This window comes from Carassius auratus, chromosome 29 (genome assembly GCF_003368295.1).
Source record: "Carassius auratus strain Wakin chromosome 29, ASM336829v1, whole genome shotgun sequence".
In the NCBI taxonomy this organism is placed as follows: domain Eukaryota; kingdom Metazoa; phylum Chordata; class Actinopteri; order Cypriniformes; family Cyprinidae; genus Carassius; species Carassius auratus.
In genome coordinates, this window is record NC_039271.1 from 22,871,524 (window position 1) to 22,898,838 (window position 27,315).

The following is a 27,315-nucleotide window of genomic DNA, read 5'->3' on the forward strand; positions in this document are numbered from 1 at the left end:
AATTGTAATTTTTATATCCAGCTACAGAAGAAAATTCACACTTTGTATTCAATGCATTATGCATTTAAGAAAATTACTAGTAAAGTCCAATAAGTGCCAGTAGTCTAAATACAATTTATTTAACAAAATTAGCATACAACATAAATAATTATAAACAGAGGTACACAAGTATGAACTAAAGTACATAAGTATGTCATGAAAAAGTTGTATAAAAATAAAGCATATATCTTTGCACTGCTATCAAAACTGTCGATGAAAAACAAAAATGTCTTCTGCTCTTGTTCAATATAGAGGAAAGACTTCATGATCCTGTATACAAACACAGATAAAATAGATACAATTACATAAGATCACACGGAGCCCCTCTGGTCCCACTTTGTCAAAAAAAAAAAAAAAAAAATTATAACTCTTGTTTTATATATATAAAGAATATGGATACATAAGTCTAAGTAAAACAAACACATACTTACCTTTATAACAAGTTGTTGTAAATGGGGTAAAGAGGGTTATCTTGTTGACAGTGAAGTTTTCGAGCCCTCAAAACATCCCGCACACACTGATGGATATAAGCATATTGAGACTGCAAAAGAGAAGTCCATCTTATTAGGGTGCTTATAAACCAATTCACACATTTCATGAAACCTACAGAGGCAAAATAGTGTAACTAAATTATTATGCAATTCTGAAATCACTATGTAAACTGAATTCAGGCGACTTATTATGAAATTATTTGGGTGACTATTATGAAAACTGACTTATGGCTGATTCACGCTAAAGACGACAACCCTAAGGGCCCTATCATATACCCGACACAAGGCACAGCGCAAGTGTTTTGGGCAGTTTTAGCCCGATGCAGTTCTCATTTTCACATCCCGCGCCACATTGTTTAAATAGCTAATGCATTTGTGCCCATTTGAGCACCCATGGGCGTGCTGATCTAAAAAAAGAGGTATGTGTTCAGGCGCATTTTTGGTGCGTTGCTATTTTGAGTAACTGAAAATAGACTGTGCCATAGACCAACTCAAACCTGGTCTAAAGTCTGCCATTGTATTTTTTCTTTGATTTTTGCACAACGGGTGTACACTTTGCGTATTACATTGGGATGCGCAGCAGCACACACATTTAAAAAAAAATTTAAATTACATTCCGCCATGTAAATAGCGAACCCGCCATGCTGCGAGCACAACTGGCTTTTAAAAGGGGATGGGAGATGAGACTTTGATTGATTTATCAAAAACATCCATTACTCTTTAAGAGAATAGGGACAACCCATTTAGACCATGCCCTCGGGCACGCCAATTGTTCTTCCATCATTAAACTAGCAAAAGTGAATTCGGACATGCGAGTACACCTGCAACGTGTGTATTAGTCCATGTGCTTATATCACTCAAATAGGGCCAAAATTCTATTCTATTCTCTTTAATGACAGAAAATCTATCAAAAAGGCATTTTTCTCAGTTCCAGTGTTGCCATAGATACTGTGTTTTACTCTTGTATGGCAGCAGTAATTTAGATTTACTTCAACTGAAATTATTTTGTTAAGCATTGCTAGTCTGACACCAGTATAAACGTTGCTGATGTCACTGTACAGATATACTCATACCTCAGTTTGTACCATGTATGAGCGATGCAGGCGTAGATCAAACACAGATCCATAAATGTCCACTGTGCAGTTCCTGTCAAGTTGCTGTAAAACACGATCCAGCACAATGAAAGTGCCAGTCCGACCCACACCAGCACTGAGGTTGAGAAAAGCATATCCATTGTAAATATAATTTTGAATGTAAACACCCTAAAATGTCTGTTAAAGATGTTTAGATGATACACAGATACCTGCAGTGTACTACAGTGACTCCAGGACTGGTTGTCCTGTCAATGTATTCTCTGACTGTTCGCACAAACTGAACAAGTGATTGGGTTGTTTCTGGTACACCATGATCTGGCCAAATGGTGTAATGGAACTGACGCACCGTCCTGGGATATCTCAACTGACCCTCCTGAAAAAAGACAGTGCATCATGTCACCTCATCTTCCAAAACTATCCTAAATCTACTACTAGTTGCTATTTTCTTCATTCATTCAGTCATTTCATTTCTTTATACAGTATATGCTTAAAAGTGTTTCTGTACCACTAAATTGCAAATTACAAAGTTGCAAAAATAACTTTCCAAACCTGTGGAATCTAGCAAAGAAATGTCTAGATCAAACTTTACCCCAAAAAGGAAAAATACAATTAAGCATGATTTAATTACTTGAGTACACAGTGAGTAAATGAGCGAAAAACAAAGAGTGAAAATCATGTCACAATGCAAAAAAAACCCTCATTTGTTTATATTTTTCTTTTGATTAAGTCAAATATGACCCAACATTTTTGTTTTACAGTTTACCATTAAAAAAAAGACACCATTAAAGGGATAGTTCACCCAAAAATGAAGTTTTTTATGTTTATCTGTTACCCCCAGGGCATCCAAGATGTAGGGGACTTTGTTTCTTCAGTAGAACACAAACCAAGATTTTAAGCTCAAACCGTTACAGTCTATCAGTCTTATAATGTATCTTCCTGTGTGTGTTCTCATCAGCGGGCATGTGAGGCGTCTTTTTCATCATCCACTTCTTCTTCTTCTTCATCCACCATAAAACAAGAAGAAGAAGACGATGCCTCACACACCTGCTGCTGAGAACACGCTCAGGAGAGTTGTACAGTAACTAGTTCTGCCTGAATCAGAGGTAAAAAAAAAACATAAATACTGTTCAGTTTCTTGCACAGACTGATTGTTTTGTGTCTTTATACATCAATGTATTGCCATTAACCACAGAGTTTAATTCGGTTTTGTTTGTGTATGTTTTTTTTTTAAGTTGTATGTTTTAGCCGTGATTCCCATCCACTTACATTATAATACTGATGGACTGCAACGGTAAAAATCTAAGCTAAAAATCTTTGTTTGTGTTCTACTGAAGAAACAAAGTCCCCTACATCTTGGATGCCCTGGTGGTAAGCAGTTGAACATTTTGGGTGAACTATCCAAGTAATAAATAATTGTTTTTCTGTTCAATATATCAATTTATTTGACACTTACAGATGATATCTTGAAGTCCCGAATGGTCCACTCTGGGAGGATCTTCTCAGATTGCAGCTGCACACCAACATCACCATAATACAAAGGCTCACTGTCAGTTGGCCAGTATCCATCACACTTCACCTGAATCAAATACATATCCACAAAAATATGACATGAAACCAGCGCACATCACCAGCAAAACAGCACCAGAAGCCTCTGCACTCACCATGCCCCTCTCCACACACTGGGTCACCATTACAAGGCTGTGCACTTTCTGTTCCCACACCATGCGCCAGAAATCATCCTTGGTACCTGGGAGAGGCCCTTGTGTGGCAATATACTCTGATCTGAAATTGTTTCCCTGTTAAACAGACAGAGAAATACTTCTGAGCCTGAGGACTAAAAAAAATGACCATTTACTGCTCTGAGAATACAGTCACAGCATTAACTTTCAATGAACAGGGTACAAATATCTAGTTTATTCTTTTAGAAAGAAATTGTCAGTAAAGGAGGTGGTCGACCATAAACCGTAAATGTTGGACTTTCAACCTCAGGAGGGGAAAGTTTTTATGACATTTTCTAATCATTTTCTAGTTTCTGTGGTTATTGAAGCCCTGTAACTAAAATCAAATCTGAATACAGAGTGAAGCGCTGATTGTTGTCAATTTAGTTTTGAATAAACACCAAAGTAAAATACACACACACAGACACAAAAATCTATTACATATTGAGTAACAGGGTTAAATGTTTCAGTGTTTCACAGTTATAAACTGTTTCTTGGTATGTTATATATGTTTTGTGAGTTATCATGCAGTCATTCCTACATTTTAAAATATTAGTTTGAATTTATTTTTGATTTTTTTTGCACTATAACTTGGTTGGTTGAACTTGATGAATGCAGGTAATAAACAGTGTGCTGAAATCGAAGTAGAAATGGTCATAATGTCAGAGATGTCACTCTATTACAATTTTAAGACATTTTATATTACAAATCATGTGGCAATACAAACTGTAACTGTATTTTTTTTTTTTTAACAATAGGGTCCGATGTTGTTTTGAAAAAAATTATAATATCTTCTCATGTGTTCCACAGAAGATAGAACATCACACATATTTAAAATGACATGAGGGCAAGTTCAAACCGAAAGTAGTGATTGTACTTTGAGATCACATTACTAGATGAATATTACTAGATGAATAATCCTCAATAAACCTCCAAAATCAGATGAAGAACAACTCACAGGTATGTAGTTAGCATTGATGTAGTCTGAATAGGGGTCCTCCTCCAAGTAAGACAGTCTTACCCGTGTTGAGTCGTCTGCAGTTAAATCAGTAAGAAGGTTAATGAGCAGAGGGACTAAACTACAAGTAGTCCATGTTTAATTTGACCACACAAATAAAAGGATTACAACTTTTTAATAAAAAAAATAGTTCAAGCTGCTTTGCATTTGGAAAAGACCACAAAGCACCAGCTAAACCAGCACTAACTATACTGGTATAAGTAGAAGTCTAGTATACTTTGAGTTGTAAATGTATAATACTTGTATTTTACTTAAGAATCATTTGTCTTTACTTACAGGGCAGTATATTGTTGTAGCGATTTTTGCTTCGGTTTTCGGGTAGACGTGCAGCATTCTGAGCTTGGGTCCGTCCCACGTCCTTTAGGCCCTTTTCAACATTGCATAAATGTTGAATGCAATAATCAATAATGCATGCAGATGTTAAAGTTTGGCTTATTATCTGATAAATGGTCATTTAGATTAAAGTGGAATGATGTCTTGACTAGGCTATCAACTATACTATTCTGTAACTGCTTTGATACATATTTAGTGTTTGATTTTTTATTACCTCAAACTCTTCAGATAGAAGGTAACTGCAATCAGCCTGAAGTTTAGCAAGATGTGACTCAAACTGGGCTGCGTGGACTGGGCTAGTGCATAATAGCGAAAATGCATGCTTACAATAATAATAATAATGTTTAAAATAAATGCTCCAATTTATGAACAAACTTAAAAATATAAAACATCATTATGTATTTTCCTCTCATTTAATTAAACAGATTTTGGTACCTCCTTATGCCTGAGCACATCTGTGAAGTAGGCAACTCTTTCCACATGCACGTTTTCATCACGGGACTTTCCTGCACGGCTCTTGAAGAACAGCAAAACACAAAATAAACATCAGTAACAAATGTGTGTTAACAAGAGTGTTTGCGTGTACTCACATTTTGTGAGCCCTCTTTCTGTAAATTAGTAAGGCAGTCACAGCGAACACCATGGTGACTAGTAACGTAGCAACGGTGATTCCTCCTGTTAGGCCATTTCGTGGAGCTGAATGACAAAAACTTGAGAAATTACACTACATAATAAAAATTAGGCTGGAGTCATGGCAAAGTGGTATTGCACATGGGGAACTGGTTTGTGTCTGACCTGAGTCATGTTCTCATCTCAACAACCCTAAACTCAACTGTCCTGTTGATTCTTAACACTAAAAAAAAAACGTTGACGGTGTCTTACCTGATTGAGTTAATAATGGGAGGGAAAGGTAAGTGTCGGTGTAAAGGGGATGCGCACATTCGTTGTTCTCTTCATCAAACAATTGAGTGAAGGCACGGACACTTAATCTGAGAGAGTAAAGTAAGACGTTTAAGAATTACACATCTTAAACTTAATTTGAAAACTATTTCAGTTAAAAATTGAAAGGTTGTCCTCATTTACTCATATTCACGTCACATTAATACAATAATTTAATGCTGTATCATTTTAGTGATATCACCTTTTGATCATTTTTAGAGCTTGCCATCAACATTCTCGTCACTTTACCGAAAAAGAACACCATGAACATTATTCTAAACATCTCCTTTGATGTTCCACAGAAGAATTAACATCATACAGGTTTTGAAAAATATGACTGACTATGAGCATTTTTAAAAAAAAATGCTTATTATATATTTTGTTATGCTTCAGCATACAATATTTTTATATGAAGACAAACTTATTTTTAATAAAACACAATGATATTGAAATGGATGAACATTAAAATCTTCAGTTTAAAGTAATGTACTACTACAAATAATACATAAAGCTATTCAATAGTACCGATATGAGGTTCTGGGTCTGAGCGGCCCGTCACAGAAATGTGTTCCATGTTGGGTAGATTCTGGATCTCGTTTGCAAGCTCCCCCCAGATGTTTCATCCCTGCTCCGAGGTTGATCTCAAAAACACGGCTCTTGCTGTCAGATCCCTCGGCACACAGGCTGTGAAAGTAGCCGGTCTGGTATGCTCTGATGGAGCGGTTTTGTCTGTAGTCTAGATAAGATGGCAAAGGATGTCTTTGCTCTGGGAGGATATTATCAACATCTGTAAATTAAATGAAATAAGACTGGAATCAGATTCAGAGTTAAGACATAACCACAGACAAACAGCAATAATATTGGCATAAATTCTGCTAATCTCAGTTTAAGAAACGGAAATGTAAAATGATTGGTACCATTTGACTCGGTGACGATTACTGTGAAGAAACGAATAGCCCCATTAGCATCACTGAACCAGCTGCAGTTGAACTTAAACAGGATGGAGAAATGGCTGATGGCCGTGGACTGCTCACTGACCCGTACTGTCACCGGTGGGACAGGGGGCCCTGAAAAACCAATATGGACCTCTTGAGATTCTATTGTAACATTTTGACAATTTAGGTATATCTCAATTATATATTAGAAGTATTCTATATAATTAGGCTATTAAAAGCTGGAATAAATTTAACAACTTTTAAATATGGAACAGATTTTAAAACACTTGGCCTCATAAAGTTTGTCTGCTTACTTTGTAAAGGGTTCAAGACAAAAACTGGCCATCATGAACTAAATGACTGAAGATCACACGGTACTAGACTTTTTTTTATTATTATTGTTTCCAGAAGCAGCAAACCCACAAAGAAAATGGTGCCTTGTTGCTAGGAAATGCAAGACAAATTGAAATAATATACATTCTAAAATTGGCTCAAAATATCAAACATGACTGACAGCCATGATTGAATCGGCTAAAAATCTGGGCAGAAATCAGATCAAAAGTCATATTCCAGCTGTACATATGTCATTCTTTAAATTCATTAAAAAAAATTATTCTAGAAAAGATTGTTTTATTTTCATGGAGTGGGTCACCCTTCACAATGGCTGCCATGTTGAGAACACATTATGCAGTGATGTAGAGCACCAAAGTGACCATAAATCATTCATTTCCATTCATTGGTGCTTTCAAGAAGAAATTTATAGTGTCACTTACTGTCGATCATTGTGATAACGCTGGTTTTTGTGGTTGAACTCTGCTTGTCTCCAGACATCACTGTGATGTAGATGGTGTAGTTTCTAAAGGGTTCCAACCTGTCAAAATGCTGCGAGAGATCATTGTGTCCCAGTGTGTAGTTGTACACCGGCTTCCTGGACCCTTGTTTGTGGCATTCCACGACATAAGAGTCGAAATCAGACTGTGGGGTTGCCCAGGAGCAGGAGACAGAAGTGGAGCTCAGGGGGAAACAGTGGATGTTTTGAGTTGGATGTGGAGCTATAGAGAAAAGGAATCTCTTATGAACACTTTTGTTATAATATTCCCAAAGTCCTTCTCCAAAACCTTCACCCTCTCTGCTCCTCCCAAGTGGAATGACTTGGCACCTAAAGGCATACCTCAAATGCAAGCCTTTAACCACTTAAACCAATGGTCTCGCTTGTAAGTCGCTTTGGATAAAAGTTATTTGCATGTCATGTTTGTGTATCTACCACAATCCAGAACTCACACGCACTTTTCCATAATTTAAACATGAACTGAATAAGAAAGCAAAAACCCAGGATAGAATACTTCCAATTTATGCACACATTTTGCTGAAATTGGTCTCAATTTTATACTTATTTTTATCGACCCTCAAACCTCCCATATACTATGGCTGGAAGTTGATCCAGAAAGTGTACATTATCTTAGTTACCAAACTACTGCACATTCCAGAAGAGCTGGGATGGGAATTATTCATTATGATTTGACACTTTTTTGATTTGATTCTCTTCATCAAAAACACTCATTCAGATTTATTCTCTGCTTAATTTTTAGTTGGATACATAATTACACCAGCAGGTGGCGACCAGTGCACGCTTTCAAGTGAGTGAGCTTTACAGAAATAATACTTTATTTCAATACTGTAGGATGTAAAACTCGCCACAAGTGACTTTCGGCATATATTTTAGCAATGCTGGTGTGATCTCGAGTGGTCGATGATTCTGTACTCACGGATTCTGATGGTGTGGTAAACAGGACTGCTGTAGGTCACAGGACCCTCTTTCGTCCCACTGACAGTCCAGAGGCTGATATTATAGAGCCGCCCTGGATAAAGTCCTTCCAGTGTGCGCCAAGTGGGATGAAGAACAGAAACATGCAGTACATCCTGAGGAAACCATGCCACTTCAAAATCATCATAGTCTCCTGTTTCTGGGACATGCCACTTTATCTGCACCGAGCCGGAAGAGCTGCTGACAGACACCGAAGATGGCGGTGCAGGAACTGTGGTGATATAATAGAAGTCATTTAGCTTTCAGGACTGTGATGCACTGGTTTCGCTTTGGTTTTAGCAAAATGTCCAAGTTGTTCTTTAGCTGCTGAGCTCCAAGAAGACCACAAATCAGTATACAAGCATCACAAATGTTTCATTAATATGACTTGGGCACTATATTTCAAGTCTTTTCAGATTGAATGATGCTTTGAATAACTCATTAAGTCATTATACGCTGGAAATGAATCACAGAAGACATATCTTTTAAACATATCTTCAGGGCTTTACGGTTTGCAGCAGTACTGACCTGTACGCCCTACTGCTGTCGTACTGTTGGTCAGATCTTCACTCCAGCTCTGAAGGGTAGCAGAATAAAGTCGACCAGCTACCAGCCCGTGGAAAACCACCTGTGTGCTCTCTGGACCCAACCGCTGTTTAAAACCATCTACAGTGACAGAATATCCAGTAAGTCCTCCAGGACCACGCATCCAGCTCAGAAGAAGACTGTCCATTTGACCCTGATTCTCAACATGGAGGTTTATGACAGAGGCAGGAGCTGTAAAAAAAAACAAACAAGACTTTAAACATCCAAACAAAAAATAAAGATAAAGATTTTTTTTTATTTTATTTTTTTATTAGAGAAATTAAAAAGAGTAAGAGTCAGAAAGTACCTTAAATTAGGAGGTCAAAGTGAGAAAAATGCCACAGGCTTTCACTGTTAATATACATTTTGATATACGATACAGTACTATCAAATTAAATTCTGCGCCTATTACAGTTTTGTAAATTGGAAGCTTTGGAAGTGTATGTTTTATGTAGTTTTATTTTGTTTTTGTTCAGAAACAGTTTTTAGTTTGTTTGTACTTTTGGAAAATTTGAACTTTTGTCATGTTAGATATTTTACATGCCGATCAAACAGCCATTTATTGTTTAATAGCACAGAATACTGAAAATTGGGTTTGAGAGATTGATTAATTAACTAACTTCGACCACTTAGCACTATTTGAAATTGTCAAAACTAAAGTCATCCTATGCAATTTCGTTCATTTTTATGCATATTCTAGCACACATTTAAGATTTTTTAAATTACTCTTACGCTTTACTGTAGTCAGATATAGTTTACTTCTAATTTTAGTTTTAGTAATCACTTTTTACAATAATATCTTTGATATATACTTATTTGGATTGAAACTAATCAAATATGAAGGGAAACGAAACCTGCCATCATAAAGGTCAAACTGCTCATAAAAATTAAATCCAAGTATTGGTTTTTAATAAATACAATTTCTGAAGAGTGACGGGATACCGATAGCAGGTAAATGCTGTGAAGCATTTTAACTAGGAAACATTACATACAGAGCAGAGCTTTGGTATTCACCTGTACGTGCCCATATGGATGACTGACTACTCAGCTTCCCACTCCTGCTGATGATCTTCATCTTATACAGCGTCCCCGGCAGCAGGTTTGTGAAGGACCATTCCAGGGCATCTTCTCCCAGTGTCCAGTGGGACTGTATTTCCTCAACCTGATCATACAGGTACAGATCAAACCTGTCCACCCGGCCCTCCGGTGCAGCCCAGCAGAACGAAAGTTCAGTGCTCATGTTGGAGCATATGTATAGCCCGGTCACTGCTGCTGGACCTGAGGAGATTAGATTAGGACATCAAGTCGTGTAAACTTGCCATGACGTGATTCTGGGAAACACTTGGAATCTTTGTTTTTCCACTTGTTTGGAAAATCTGTGGAATTCTGCAGAATTGATCTGTTTGAAGTAAAATGTGCTAAACAGAGCTCAAGTGTTTTAAATGCTAGATAGTAAGATATGTTATAGTGTAGATAAAAATGTCATAAGAGCCATTTTGTTCAAATTAAATACATTTGAATAAGATATATATTTGCAAGCTTGTTTTTCCTGTTTTAATACGACATTTCAATAAATCTCAATAATATATATATATATATATATATATATATATATATATATATATATATATATATTCTAGCATTTAAAATAACTTATATATATATATATATATATATATATATATATATATATATATATATATATATATATTAAATATATTTATTTTTAATGTATTTAGACTGTATAAATATTACAGGTTAGTGGTAGGTCTAAGAATGTTAATGTAATGTAATGGTTTGGTTTTATCCATGTGGAATTAACTGGATGCCTCAAAAAAATATCTAAACTCAAAATACATGTATGGGTCTAATTTTTCTTATTTTTTATCATGTGAGAGATTCAGTCATGTGGTGAACTGATGGCAAGATGAGTGTCTTACATGTTTGTCCCTCGGCAGTGATCTCCTTGCTTTTGGCAGTGCCACTGAGTGTCTGAATGTGTGCTGTGTACCACCTTCCTGGAGTTAACTTTTTAAACAGGTGGTGCTTGTTAGTAGCAGGTACAGAAGCGCTGGCGATAACTGTGTCACTCTCATCTAGTAACTGTAGACTGTATCCATCATAAACACCCAGAGCTGCCGTCCAGCTCACTAACAGACTGTGTGTGCCGAGTTCATTCAGTTGCAGGTTGGTGACTGTGGAGGGGTCTGTAACACACATTAGCACACATTAGACTATACTTTCTGGTTTCAAACACTTCTTGTCTCCCTGAGACAACATTATTGTATTAATTAAATTCATGTTTCCACTAAAAAAATCTGGTTTTGACTTGTAAATACAGTTAATATTTGTTTTTCCCACCTGTTCTGCCACTAGCTGTACTGTTGTTTGTATGCGTTCCACTGACCGACTGCACAGTAACTGAGTACAGTCGACCAGGTACCAGGTTGTCAAATTCTGTCTGTGTGATGTGTTTAGGAACATGTATGATGTCCTTGACATGTGTCTCATGAAAGAGATACACTAAGTGAAAGTCCAAGTCTCCTTCACCAGAGGACCAAGAGACTCTGAGACTGTTGTCTGTGGAGCCAGCGCTGAGACGAACACTTCTAACCTGACTGGGTTCTGGGTGGGAAAAAAAGGCACAGCTGTTACACAAAGGATATTGTGATGATGATAATGATACATTAGGGTTCAAATCCTGTCAGGTTCAACTAACATGTGATTCAACACATAATCAGTGTTAAACCTTGAACAATAAAACGTTTTCCACTGTAAAACCTTACAGTACCTGTGTGGCCCTCAAGGATCTCTGCACGCTGGTATGGCCCGCTGTGAGTAGACAGCACGATCTTGTACAGCCGACCTGGTGTGAGCGCGGAGAACGCGTGTTCCCTAGCCGTACTGCTCAGATTCACAGCTGGTGACACCTGCATGTCATTGAAGAGAATCTGAACCTCATAGTTATCGACATCTCCTGGTGCAGACGTCCAGTTCACTCTCAGAAAACTGGTTCCATACTCTGCTAGGGTCAAATTACCCACAGCACCCGGAACTGAAAAACACAAGGGTGAAATAAGATTGTTTATTGTAGTTCACTGATAACCGCTTTACTCCTACTAGAAAGTAGAAAGAAAATAAATAAATACATACATAAATACATACATAAACAGGAATTTAAAGGGGTCATAAAATGGAAAATCTGAATTTCTTTGAAATTTACACATTTGAGATCAAGAACATTTACATAGAAATATAGGATAAAGAGAGTAAGAAAAAATATCAAGAGGATACAAATAAATAAATATATAAGTAGAATATAAATAATGTTATATTTAATGCTAATGTTAGTAATAGTTGTTTGGTCTTTTTATTCATTTATTAATTGTTTGTTTGTTTGTATCTCTCAGAGTCTCAATTTACTCTGATAGGAATGCCTTTGTGCTCTGCCATTGTGAGTCGAACTGTAAGCAGAAGTTTAGGATAAATGTGCATTACATTACAATAGGTGACATACATGATCTATGTCGCCAATGTGAAAGAAGACTTAGTTCTTGTTGGTTGATTGTTGAGACTGTTCTGAACTCTAGAACTGCCTCAATGAGGACAAGAGTACGCTTTGAAATTGCGACTCTTTACTTTGTGGTGCAGAGAACACCAGATGAACTCAGTTAGCTGGCTGATTGATTCAGTGCAAGAGATTTTTCAGAATAGCTTTTCTGCTGAGATATCCCCCCCACCACACTTTAAAGGTTTGCATGACAGCCATCAACCCTTAGGTGATGATTCATTCGGAAATGCAATACAGCTCATCTTCTAAATAACACCATTCATACTATACAGCACTAAAAGTGTTCGATCCTGTTATGGGAGTGTTCCTCTGCAGCATGGACTGCAGCACTTTTCAAAAAATGGATAGGGAAAAATACCATCATATTCTTGAGAAAAATCTGCTGGTCTTCTTCAATCAAAGGAGAAAAAGGTTAATGTGCTTGCATGGCCTAGTTAGAGCCCAAACATAAACCCCACTGAAAATCTGACATGTTGGTGTTCTAGCTTTCACTTGGATGTTATACTGTAATGCCTAGTTTACACTACAGGATTTTAAGTCCTCTTTGGAAATTAACAGCTGGCCGACATCGTGGGGAAAAGAAGACAAAGACTATGATTCATCTCTGCCCCTGATAATGGGAAAGAAGCTAAAAAAGTGATGTCACTCACATGTTCGGCCATGTATAGAGACAGTCGAGTTGTACTGGCCACTCCAGGTGCTGATGGTCACAGTGTAGAGACGTCCTGGAACCAGATCACTGAACTCACATTCACTTTGTGTCCTACTGAGCTTCTGACTCTGAAGACGTGTGCTGTTATACTCGATCACCACTTCATAATAATCACAATCCCCAGATGCATGATTCCAGGAAACCTTTAGAAAGTCATCTCTGGCTGAGTGGATGGCGGTGGGGTTCTGGACTGTAGATGGCTCTGAAAGAAGAAACGGTGCAATTTTAATATTCTCAAATTATTGTGAATATAATGCAATATTTTAATTTTATTTTTTTATTTTTTTTTATAAGTGATTTATTTAATTTCGGTCCTCACAGACAATTAGTCATACAAAAATAAATAAAGTTGTACATAATAACCGAAAAGGTGTATGCTGAAGCCTCTGCCTATTAAGCCTACCCTTTGTACATAATTATCAATCAAATGAGCGGCACTTTTTCACTAGTAGTGAGTTTTACTTCAATTCAATGACAATCTATTATCATCAAACCATTTTTTAAGATCATCAATTCAATTTCCACTGTATTCAGAAGCTGTTCCAATTTTTTTCCTGAACAATATAAATTAGTGTCATCAGCAAACAAAACCATTTTTTATATTTTTGAAACTTCACGAATATCATTTATATACAGTACAAACATTATGGGGCCTAACACCGAGCCCTGTGGAACACCACAAGTAACTTTCATTAAATCTGATCTGACATAATATTAAAAACAACACATTACACTTTAATCTTTGAGGGGAAAATAAGCTTTATGGAAACCCCTCAAAAACATTAAACTTGTCAAGGGCACTAAAATATAATACTTGACAAGATAATTAATGCTACTTCAGTTATTAGTAGCCAAGTGTAAAGGTAAAGTTTAAATGTGGAACAAAATATATATTAGTTGAATTATAAAAATATATTTTTAAAGTACAACTCAAAGTATTTGGGGAGAACAAAATGATTTCATTCATTCATTAGAGTAATGATGATTTAATGAAAAGCATTGTGATGGGAAAGTATGTTCGAAGTTTTTGTTTTGATTTTGCTATGAAATTTCTGTAATTTAAGAACTATAAGAACAATATTATTGCTTACGCGTTCTCTCCTGCACACTTGTTTGGTTTGTGTAACTGCCGCTGTGTGTGGTAATGGAGATGGTGTAAAGTCGGCCAGGAACCAGACTCCTGAACACAGACTCTGCGGTTGCTTTAGACGCAGTGAGTGTGTGTACAATCTTCTCCTGGTACTTTAGCATCACCATGTAATTGTCCACATCTCCTTCTGCTGCCTTCCACGACACATTCAGAAAATCTGGACCACTGTTAGTGACAGTTATGTCAGAAACAGCAGCGGGCACTAAAAAAACCACAGAGAGAAGGATACAGTACAGCAAGAATACTACTAATAATAAATAAATGATCAATCGGTTATTCAAACAAAGGTGCTCGCTGCCATTTGAAATGATTAAACTTCTCAAAATGTTTTTTTTTTTTTTTCATTCAGACAAATCAATGCTTTATTTGGGCATCCCATAGTCCCATAGTGTTAGACTTTTTGGAATATGAGAAAATATTGTAACATAAAAAAATGATACATTACATGTTTAATCAATACAAGTCTCTGGCACATAGTGTATCTAGCTGCTGTAGAATGTGTAACTATCCTGCATTGTTTGGGCAACATCACAAAGAGTTCATTAAACACTGGCTGAAAATAGAAAGAGCATTTCAGCCCGACAGGATGTGTTTATTATGACCTACTCCTATTATGCAGGGCTTCCTGAAATTCCATAAATTCCCCTTGTACTGAACTTCATATTGTTTTGCAGCTCTTTCATAATTTAATCTGTGGGAAAATAGTTACGGGGAAATATAAAATCTATATTAGTAGTTTATTAGTAGAATATTTTACATGACTGGATATATATATATATAACATATACAGTATTGTTCAAAATAATAGCAGTACAATGTGACTAACCAGAATAATCAAGGTTTTTAGTATATTTTTTATTGCTACGTGGCAAACAAGTTACCAGTAGGTTCAGTAGATTGTCAGAAAACAAACAAGACCCAGCATTCATGATATGCACGCTCTTAAGGCTGTGCAATTGGGCAATTAGTTGAAAGGGGTGTGTTCAAAAAAATAGCAGTGTCTACCTTTGACTGTACAAACTCAAAACTATTTTGTACAAACATTTTTTTTTTCTGGGATTTAGCAATCCTGTGAATCACTAAACTAATATTTAGTTGTATGACCACAGTTTTTTAAAACTGCTTGACATCTGTGTGGCATGGAGTCAACCAACTTGTGGCACCTCTCAGCTGTTATTCCACTCCATGATTCTTTAACAACATTCCACAATTCATTCACATTTCTTGGTTTTGCTTCAGAAACAGCATTTTTGATATCACCCCACAAGTTCTCAATTGGATTAAGGTCTGGAGATTGGGCTGGCCACTCCATAACATTAATTTTGTTGGTTTGGAACCAAGACTTTGCCCGTTTACTAGTGTGTTTTGGGTCATTGTCTTGTTGAAACAACCATTTCAAGGGCATGTCCTCTTCAGCATAGGGCAACATGACCTCTTCAAGTATTTTAACATATGCAAACTGATCCATGATCCCTGGTATGCGATAAATAGGCCCAACACCATAGTAGGAGAAACATGCCCATATCATGATGCTTGCACCTCCATGCTTCACTGTCTTCACTGTGTACTGTGGCTTGAATTCAGAGTTTGGGGGTCGTCTCACAAACTGCCTGTGGCCCTTGGACCCAAAAAGAACAATTTTACTCTCATCAGTCCACAAAATGTTCCTCCATTTCTCTTTAGGCCAGTTGATGTGTTCTTTGGCAAATTGTAACCTCTTCTGCACATGCCTTTTTTTTAACAGAGGGACTTTGCGGGGGATTCTTGAAAATAGATTAGCTTCACACAGACGTCTTCTAACTGTCACAGTACTTACAGGTAACTCCAGACTGTCTTTGATCATCCTGGAGGTGATCATTGGCTGAGCCTTTGCCATTCTGGTTATTCTTCTATCCATTTTGATGGTTGTCTTCCGTTTTCTTCCACGTCTCTCTGGTTTTGCTCTCCATTTTAAGGCATTGGAGATCATTTTAGCTGAACAGCCTATCATTTTTTGCACCTCTTTATAGGTTTTCCCCTCTCTAATCAACTTTTTAATCAAAGTACGCTGTTCTTCTGAACAATGTCTTGAACGACCCATTTTCCTCAGCTTTCAAATGCATGTTCAACAAGTGTTGGCTTCATCCTTAAATAGGGGCCACCTGATTCACACCTGTTTCTTCACAAAATTGATGACCTCAGTGATTGAATGCCACACTGCTATTTTTTTGAACACACCCCTTTCAACTAATTCAACTAATTGCCCAATTGCACAGCCTTAAGAGCGTTCATATCATGAATGCTGGGTCTCATTTGTTTTCTGAGAATCTACTGAACCTACTGGTAACTTGTTTGCCACGTAACAATAAAAAAATATACGAAAAACCTTGATTATTCTGGTTAGTCACATTGTACTGCTATTATTTTGAACAATACTGTATAACCAAAATACATAAAAATGTGTTTTTCGCCTATGTGTTAAGATTGTAATACAATTATAACATGGTAACAATTGGGCATGATAACATAGTGTTCCTGTAGCTCATTCGGTAGAGCATTGTGTTATCAAGTGCAAGGTTGGGGGTTCGATTCCCCGGGAACACATTATAGGTAAAAATTGATAGCCTGAATGCACTGTAAGTCGCTTTTGTCTGCAAAATGCATAAATTAAATAACATGCAACCAATTATAATGTATAATATGTTATTATGAATGCATTGGAATCTCTATATAATGCAGTATAGGCTTAAAAGAACATGCCAATACTTATGAAGACATGAAGTCCTGCATAGCAACAGAGTAAGAGAGCATAATAACAACACTTATTTCATTTAATGTGTTCATTTTAGTTAATGTTACCTGTACGACATTCGGCCTCAGCTAGTTTGGAGGTCTGTGATCCGCTGACAGTGGTAACCATCAACTTGTATAAAGCACCGGGTCTGAGGAAGGGAAGCAGGGTGGAGGTTGTGTTTGCTGAAACAGAAATGTTGTCCACTGTGCATCCAACCCGTAACAGCACCAAGTTGTAGAAATCCAGATCTCCATATGGTTTCTCCCAGCTTGCATTCAGACTATCTGATTTCCCCTCGTTCCTTAGATTCAGATGATTCACCTTTAAAGGTACTGAGAACACATCATTTGATTACAATCAGATTCTTTAAATATGTAATTAAACAGTTCTATTTGTTAAAATTTGTTGAAATGTTTTTTTTTCAAGTTCAATTTATAAATGTTACTTTTCATTGTATAATTGACGTTAGTTCATAATGTATTGACAAGCTGAACTATGATGTAAAAATGTTAAAAATAAATGTAGACATCATCAACAACATCATCATGAACCAACATGACAGAATTTTACAGAAGTATTGTTAATTGTTTTCCTATTAGTTCACTAACAGTTCACATGCGTTTATGTTTACATACATCACCCTATTGTTAAGATGTATTGAAAATCTCTTTATATTTTAGTAAGTTTCATTTAATACCTACTCCACAGATGAAAGTAAATTAGGTATTTTTTTATTTTTTTTTACGTTTTATAATAAGGTTTCATTTGTTAGCGACATTTATCTACACAAACTAACCATAAAATACTGCATTTATCTATTCTATAGTTAATGTTAATCTCACCAATTGTTACTACATTATTAAAATCAAAAGCTATATATGTAAATATGATTTCATGGACCTGAGCGAACATAAACAAAACAAACAAAAAAACCTAGAATATTCATCATTTTTGAAATTGGACATGAGCTAGACTTTTAGACGGTTAACAGTTTTTACTTCTAGGATTAGATGAGGGACACTGAATCATTTTTCTTAGAAAATTTTAAGATAACCTTACATGTTCTTCCCATTACTGTAGCAGAACTACGCAGGTTCTTCGTGGTCGTGGTTACAGTAATGTCATACAGGCGACCAGGCGTGAGGACATTAAAAGTGCACTCTCTCATATCACGGCTCAAGGTTCGAGTCTGAATAGCTGTAGTTGTGTTGCTTTGGAAAAGCTGTATGGTGTAGCCATTGCGGGATGATGAGCCAGAGGCGTGAATCCACAGAGCACTTAGGGAGGTCTCATCTGAATGACGGATGTGCAGTTGAGATACTGGCGGAAGACCTGAAAAAAGCAGACCAAAAGAAAGCTACAAAACAACAACTACAATTTGAAACAATGCTATGTTAGGAATAACATACAAAAAATGAGGGCAATTTAGTGAGGATTTATGTAGATGCAGAAATGTGAAGCTTATGTTATAAAGCACTTAATTTTAGGGTTAACTTACTGTATGTTGTCATGAAATCAAAATTGTAAAAATGTAATATTACTTTACAAAGTTAAAGAGTACTACAGTAATAGATGTCTATATTATGGAATATATATGTATGTCAAACTATCTGTCAAACTGGAGAACAGACCACAATAACGCAGTATCTGTTGTCTTTTTCATATATGAAATATGGGAAACAAAATTAGAATATTATGGACAAACAGAACAAATTGGGCTGAAAAGGCTTACAAGTATAGCAATGTTAAAATTAATTAATTATCAACAGAAAACAATTTCAAAAACAGGTGTAATGTGTCTTCTCCTTAACAAAATTTGAGATTTTTATACATTTTTAGAGCAGAAATTCGTAACTGTGCTCCTGGAAACCCACTGCTGTGCACATTTTGTATGTCTCTAGAGAGAGATAATTCAACCATTATCATGCCGTATTTGATTTATCTTGTTTACCACAGGGCACATAATTTTATTAATAAACTGTCATGCACAAAGATTCAATAAAATTATCATAAAAGTATTCTAATTGTATCCAATTCGTCGGTATCCAAGTGATGCTTTGTGTGAGGAACAGATCCAAATTCAACTTCAGTGATATTTATCTCCTTTCTCTGTGGCGCTAGAAACTATTTAAAAATTTGCTGTTTCAAAAAGATTTACAACATATTTTAAGGCAATGATATCAAGTGCTCATTTACTCTTTCTGTGTTTCATCACAAATTGTGACATGCCGTGTTTCTGGAATGTGTGTGTTTGAATGAGAAATGTGCCCCTTCACAGAATGAATCAGGATAGTATTTTCAGTGTTTAACAACTTAAATTATGCTTTTTAAATTATTACACACTAAACTTTTATATTCCACAATGTATCCATGTTTTTATTCCAGATCTGGGCCACTCCAGGGCCATCATTCTTTGCAGTGTGTGGGCAGAGGGAAAAGGGTTTGTGTGGACCAGAAAAAATGACTATGTGGGCAGCCAATGATCTGAATCAGGTGTGTTAAATAAGGAAGACATACAAAATGTGCAGAGTGGTGGGACACCAGGACTGGAGTAACTGGAGTTGAGAACCACAGATTCAGAGTATTGACACATATTGTTACCTATTTCCTCCTCGTAATAGACCGTATTAGCCAGGCCTCCAATCTCCACACTGACCGCCATTCTGTACACTTTGCCAGGATGCAGATTTAGCCATGACAAGAGTGTTCCCTTTGCTGTTCTGTCCACTGTTTGGTTAGCAAGGATTTCACTTCCATTTGAAAGCACCACACGGATGTGTTCCCATTCTCCGGAAGGGGGTGTCCAGGTGATCTTTAGGGCACCACGATCAGACAGGTTCTCCATCACAAGGTCTGACACCTGCCCTGGTTCTAATAGGGAAAACACAATGTTAAAGCTGCAGTAGGTAAGTTTTGTAAAAATATATTTTTTACATATTTGTTAAACCTGTCGTTATGTCCTGACAGTAGAATATGAGACAAATCTGTGAAAAAATCAAGCTCCTCTGGCTCCTCCCAGTGGTCCTATTGCCATTTGCAGTTACGGACCGTTCCCGGTAAGAAAGCAACCAATCAGAGCTGCGGTCCGTAACTTTGTTTGTGTTCAAAATGTAGGAAAATGTATATAATAAGCGAGTACACCATGAATCCATTTTCCAAACTGTGTTTTTAGCTTGTCCTGAATCACTAGGGTGCACCTATAATAAGTGTTTATATTCTGACTATTTTAGATTGCTTCAGGGGTATCGTGGCGGAGTAACCCAGTAGCTTTGTGATTCTTCATAGACATAAACAGAGAGAAGTAGTTCCGGCTACAATGTTCCTCCGCAAGACGCAAGTAGTTCTGTTTATTAACCGCTAGAGTATCAAAAGTTACCAACTGCAGCTTTAAACACACATTCTACTAACTGTAAGTAACTTTGTAACAACAATTCAACTAATTCCCATTTATTCGCAACTACATGTCTACTAACTCTCAGAGTAGACTGTTAGGGTTGGTTTATGGTTAGTATAAGTTGACAATAAGTTAACAAAGATAGTGTTAGAAGATATTAAGCAGACAGTCTACTAATACTACTAATAACTAACTGCTATTTAACGTAGTTGCAAAGATACTTACTGTTGTAGAATGTCTAAAGTGGACTATCAAAAAAAAGTGTTACCAATACAAATTATAAAATGCAGCTTTTAAATATAACAGCCTTTTGAAAGTTTAAACTGACAAGACTTAAAAATGCATGCATGCATTCATGCAAAAAAATTAAAATAAAATAAATGACACTACAGTGTCACAAGAAAATTATTTTTTTGTTTGTGACGAGTGGGGCGGGGCCGAGGGCCGATTGTCCGCCGGTTCTCGCCTTCTTCTTCCTGATGATTAGGAAGTTTTAATTGTTACAGTCACTTTTAAAATCTGGCTTTTGGCTTTCCTGGCCAGTGTTTAATTGCCTTCTAAATGTGGGGAATTAAAAATGTGGGTTTGACTTTGTTCATCCATCACACAGGCCTTGTTCCTGTTTACACCCGGTAATAAGTTGCATAAGTTGCATTTTGGTCAACCGGATTATAAAAGATAAGTAAAACACTTTCAATCTGTCTCACTTGTCCCTTTTGGTGCAGTGGTATATACTTTTAACAACGTTTCTAGTATGCGTAGTAAGACCTTGATTAGACAAAATTGTAATTCTTGTCTGAGTAGCACAACATGTCCCAAAATGATTACGACCACATGAGCATCAACTGTACAAAAGCAAAAAAAAAAAAAAAAAAAAAAAAATGATTGGATTGTTAATCATTTAGATAAACTGTACCTGTTTTAACTGTGATCCATGTCTTATTAGAAAGTTCTCCACTCCTGGTGCTTACTGATACTTGGTAGGTCTTTCCAGGACTCAAACTGTCAAACACCACATCTGTACTATTAGGGGACATGGCTTTTTCAATAGAGTTTGAACCAGGTAATGTCAGACTGACAAGGTAACTGTCCACATCACCAGAGGCCTTATCCCACAAAACTCTGAGGGTGTTCTGGTCACTATTGTTCTCCACTCTGAGGTTAGAAACAGCAGCTGGTACTGTAAAGAGATATGAAAGTCAGTTACATTACTTGCTAAAGATGTTATAATGCCTATGTTTAAAGTCCAAAAAAAGAGAGATCTTCATAATCTTTCATCAAAATGTAACTTGCTCCATTTTGGTATTATATAATACATACTTTTTCAGCCAATTGCTGGATAAAATCAGAACACCATTTGTAATGGGTGTTAATGTTTTATCTGGTCATGCTGGGTGACTGCATCACAGTATGACAAGAGGCGTAACGTTTCCATCACACGCACATGATGAATGACTGAACCTGACCTCATTTGATCTATAGCACTTTATGCAATTCAGATTGTGTCAACGCAGCTTCACAGTGATCATGTTAAGTATGTTTGAGGATTTGCTGTGAAGTTCTCAAAGATTGACAATGAATATAGCCAATCAAACAAAATGGCACAAATTAAATGAATGTAGGAGTTTCTAACCAATGCATGTTTCATGACTGAGACAGCATGATGTAACATTACATAACACAAGGAGACAAAAGTGATGTTTCAGCACTCAAAACAGGAAAGGGTGTTAATATGTCTGCCTAAAATACAGCAGAGGAAATCATACATGCAAATACATGATCACATTCACATTTATTAAAGAGTGATGACAAAAGCAACATTTTAGTGTCTATATTGTCAAAGCGGTTCATTTGTTATTTCTTTCATTACTCGATGCGATGCATAATACCTGTTTGTGCTTGTCTAGATGTTGAATTCTGTAGCTCGCCAACCTCTGAAATAACAGTGACATTGTAGAGTCCACCAGGAATCAGCCCTTTTATTGTACACGAGGTTGCTGTGCTAACAGCTGTTGTGTTCCAGATTGAACCAGTGCCTTTGCTGTCTATAAGCATGATGTGATATCGCTCTGTTTTGCCTGGACCAGGCAGCCATGAAACTTCCAAGCTGTTGGTATCTCCAGAAACCCAGAGATTTTCCACTGCTGAAGGTCCTAACCAAGAGACATAAAGAAATCATATCAATAGTGTGAAGTAGACAAAAAAATAAAAAATAAATAATAATAATAATAATAATGAATAAAAATAAGGATAATTTAAAAATCATATTAACTGAAGCACTAAATATGTTAAAATGCACATTGAAATATATTAATGTGAATCTGTCTGTGCTAGAAATAAACTATAATACACTTTTTAGAACTTTGGCTGTAACTTAACTCTTTAGTGCCATGACTGATGCTGATGCATTTTTCATGTCAAGGTAAAAGTAATTCATACTGAAAACCTCTAAAATTTACTTAAAGCTGCGGTAGGGAACTTTTGACGCTCTAGCGGTTGATAAACAGAACTGCTTGCGTCTTGCGGAAGAACATCGTAACCGGAACTACTTCTCTCTGTTTATGTCTATGAAGAATCACAAAGGTACTTGGTTACTCCGCCGCGGTACCCCCGAAGCAATCTAAAATAGTCAGAATATAAACACTTATTATAGGTGCACCATAGTGATTCAGGAAAAGCCAAAAACACGGTTTGGAAAATGGATTCATGGTGTACTCGCTTATTATATAAATTTTTCTACATTTTGAACACAATCAAAGTTACGGACCGCAGCTCTGATTGGTTATTTTTTACCGGGAGCGCATGACTTTCTGCAAATGGCAATAGGACCACTGGGAGGAGCCAGAGGAGCTTGATTTGTTCACAGATTATCTGTCTCATATTCTACTGTCAGGAAATAATGACAGGTTTAATAAATATGTAAAAAATATTTTTTTTACAAAAGTTCCCTACAGCACCTTTAATTGACTAAAAGCATGTTTTAGAAAGAGTATGTATATGACACAATTACATTTGTTGAAATGAAGTAATATTTATAGACTAAATGGTGCAAGTCATGCAGATGATAATCAGTGATCTTTTTGGTTCTTAGCTTCTGACAGAGGTTATCATTACAATCCTTAAAATATGATAGATTCCATAGAAACAAAAAGGTGTGGACACAATGTGCCCAGTGAATTATTCTCAGTGAAGGGAACAGAATGTCTAACAACCTATGAGCAAACATGATAGCGCTGCTCTTTGCTTTTTTAAGAAAGCTCTTCCTAATGAGGCTTTGTTGGAAGGGCATCGTGAGGAAACAGGATAGGAAAACTTTAAGGTTGAAGGTCAAATTCAGGCAACCTCTGCTAATGACATTTTTCACTCTCTTTCACCTTGAGACCCAGTCATTGTTTATTTAACAATTTTTGATCATGTTAATCATGTTAATTATCTACGATAGCTAATAAAATAGAAATCTGTATGTAGCAGCCTCTGTCTAATATGCCTAGATATATTTTAATGCATGTTTATATTTACAGCTACAGATTTTTAGTCACTTTCTTTTATATTTTGTTCTTAAATGCAACCATAAGTAACCTAAATATATATATATATATATACATATATATATATATATATATATATACATATATATATATATATATATATATATATATATATATATATATTTAAAAAAAACACCTTTGGGGTCCTCACATAGAACTCCAGATCTACATATGTGTGTTTTTTAAAAGTTCTGTCATCTAGTTGCTCCCATTAAGGGGATATAAAGGTCAAAAGTGTGTTAACACTTCAACTTTATACTCAAAGTGTACAGAAATCCAAATTTTGAACATTTTATTTTATTTTTTTATGAAAATATGAATTTAGGAATTTCCTAAATGGGTCAGTTCAGACAAATGTGCCAAGTCATTTTGGGCCGACTCTCTCTACTTGCTGCAAAGAAAGGTTATGTTTACTTAAAAAGATATATAGTGCTGCAGGAATTATATAGTTTTATAGGTAAAAACCTGAAACGAGTTAGAAATTTAGCACTTCCTGTCCCAATGGTCTGAAGAGGGATTTTGAATAGGTTCTTGGTTACATATCTGAAATAATGTCTGTGTCTGGTTTGCACACGTTCAAGATATTTTCATGTTTTATCCTGCAATACCCCTTGTGATTAAAGCTTTTACTTTACTACAAAAAGAGGGTTGCTAACAAGTTAAAAGGGGCTACAGAGTCATTCGGGGTCATAAAATATCAAGTCAAACAGGAAAACTCATGAATCCACCTTTAAATCAATTCATGAATGTGTTTTTTTTTTTTTGGGCTGAAGGCTGAAAGTTGTTGAAGCTTAGTGGTGGTGACATTTAAAGCAATGCAACTGTGGTGTAGTTAGTTTATAGCCCACATTTAACTTGTTACTTAACTTGTTAAATTCATTAAAGTTTTCAGTTTGTGAAAATTATCAAGAAGAACAAAATGTGTATAAGAATAAAAAAAAGAATTGTTGGTCGGGGGTGATGCTAACTTCCAGATTGGCCTACAAAAATATGGCATCACTGCAGCACTTTACTAAGAACATATGTGCCCTATTGATGAGGCTTCAGTGGCTGTGACATATTTAACACAATATTATTTTATAGAATTAGTTTAATTACAAATACTGTTGAAACACGGCAATTTTATTTGATTTTACACTCTCACCTCACACATTGTGCAAATGCATCAATAAGTTTTTTTTATTCATATTATTTATTTTTAATAATTTTTATATAATGTATTACAATAATAAAAATGCATTTGTGATACATCTCATCTTACAACAAATATGGATGCAAAATGGCAAAGAAATATTGTACAGGCATATTATCTTTGCAAGCACAGAACGTTTTAGTTAAAGTAATCTTTCTTTTTTATTTATATATTTATATATATAATGTTTGCATTAATAAATAGATACATATTCAAATATAGGGTTAAAAAATATTGCACAACCACTTCTTTACAAATCTTTTTTATAAACTGACAACAGTGAGTAAATAATGTTCTTTGTGGTAAGTTCTTTGCTTTCCAAAATCACGTCACATTTTTGTGCCAGCCACAAAAAAAAAAAAAAAAAAAAAAAAAAAAAAATTAAATACCATCACTCTATGTCAGCATTAAAATTAGTATTGAAATTACAACATAATTATTTTTGGCAAATTTGACAAAAACAATAATTTTTATCTTTAGAATCACCATTGTTGTGTATCTTTTTAACTGCATCTCTGTAATTAACCACTTCTAAGTATTAATCCTTAGTAAAATAGCATTGCTCTTTTCAATAAACAACATAAAAAGCAGGATTCTTACTAGTTGGCAGAGAGACAGTGTGTTGAGTCTGTTGTTTTTCATCCACTTTTGATATTATGTTGAGGTGATGCCATGTTCCAGGATCTAGATTCTCAGTTTTGCACTCAAAATGTGTGTAATGTTTCTGGTCTCGATGACAGTCTTTTGAATCATTGTGTCTGTCCCTAACAGAAACTGTGTATTGGCATTTTACATCTTCATTGTCCAGCGTGATGCATACTGAGTCCGTGGTAGAAATGGCCTTCACAACTTTAATGCTACATTCCTTTGTGTCTACCACCACGGTACTCTACATAAAAAAATAAAAATAAATACAAGTTAGAGAGACTGGGACTCATTAAACAGTATGCATAAGTCCAACTTATAGAAAAGTATTTTTTTTTTAAAAAGCAATCAAGTTTTTACAAGAAGACTATTAGTATTAGTATTATTTTAAATTTATTTTTATTAAAACTTACCAATATTCCACATGCTACCCAAAGAGCTACATGAATGGTTTTTCTTCTCAGCATTTTTTAAAAATGTTTTTGATTAATACACAGAAATCCACTTCAACAAGGCACATCATCCGTTAGTGTATATTCCAGAGTGTTGTTTTAAAGTACATTTCTGATAATCCAGTCTGGAGGACCTCTGTGGGAACTGCTCACTTTCACTCATTAGCCCACAACAATCAGGAAAGTGTGAAGGAAAACAATCCCGTCTCTAAAGGATATCCTCAAACAAATGTCTACAGAAGCATTGTTTTTTCATAGTCCAGTGGAGACACGTTGCAAAGGCTCTCTGATGGCAGTCTTTTGCCTAAAATACTCTAAACTCCACTATAGTAGCACACAAATGAGACAAAACATTTTCTTCAGCATACATGCTCCACAAGAAGTTTTAAGGTCATAAATGGCAGTGAATTGGAACTTTTGCTGGAACAATAGATGTCAATGACTTTGGGCTCCATGAACATACAGCACAGCCCAACCCCACTTCCTTCCTGTGTCCTCAGTGCTCCCGCAGAAGGATGTGTTGAACAGAGGAATCTTGTACTAGCAATTGGTTTGTTAAGGTTCTTGCATTAAGAGAGATACATAAGGGAAAATTATTTAATTTTCAAGATCATTTGCTAATGATAGATATTTGAATGTAAAAATAAAATGAAACGTTTTTTTAGGAGACATTTCGGATCTAACATCAAAGAACAATTCAAGAATGGTAGACATAATGTATAAAAGTTAGTCCAGTGTATACATTTATGACAGAGTCTTTGAAGGTTCCCTGAGATATGGGAACGAGTACTGCGTCTTGCTAGGACGCTATGACATGCACCAGTCACTTTGTGCATCATTGGTCTGCTCACTACCTCATTCTCCATGGAACTGACATCATTCCACTACCTCATAAGTCAGTTAAATAAAATAACTGCTCTTG

General features: G+C 35.9%; 1 protein-coding gene across 1 annotated transcript; it reads right to left on the bottom strand.

Moving 5' to 3' along the window:
• Positions 1-96: 96 nt before the first annotated feature.
• LOC113048390 (receptor-type tyrosine-protein phosphatase beta-like) lies at positions 97-26,807 on the bottom strand. The gene is made up of 30 exons (XM_026210172.1): positions 26,355-26,807; positions 25,897-26,185; positions 22,446-22,709; positions 21,473-21,736; positions 19,764-20,033; positions 18,222-18,494; positions 17,228-17,494; positions 14,331-14,591; positions 13,178-13,441; positions 11,748-12,011; positions 11,318-11,581; positions 10,897-11,163; positions 9,971-10,234; positions 8,900-9,148; positions 8,334-8,603; positions 7,341-7,619; positions 6,550-6,699; positions 6,158-6,419; positions 5,576-5,682; positions 5,284-5,389; positions 5,129-5,209; positions 4,908-4,989; positions 4,637-4,727; positions 4,301-4,377; positions 3,286-3,420; positions 3,078-3,200; positions 1,834-1,997; positions 1,604-1,739; positions 471-580; positions 97-309 (listed from the first exon to the last, which is right to left on the bottom strand). The coding sequence occupies exons 1-29, from the start codon at positions 26,406-26,408 to the stop codon at positions 473-475; spliced, it is 5,685 nt and encodes a 1,894-aa protein (XP_026065957.1). The 5' UTR covers positions 26,409-26,807; the 3' UTR covers positions 97-309; positions 471-472.
• Positions 26,808-27,315: the final 508 nt, after the last annotated feature.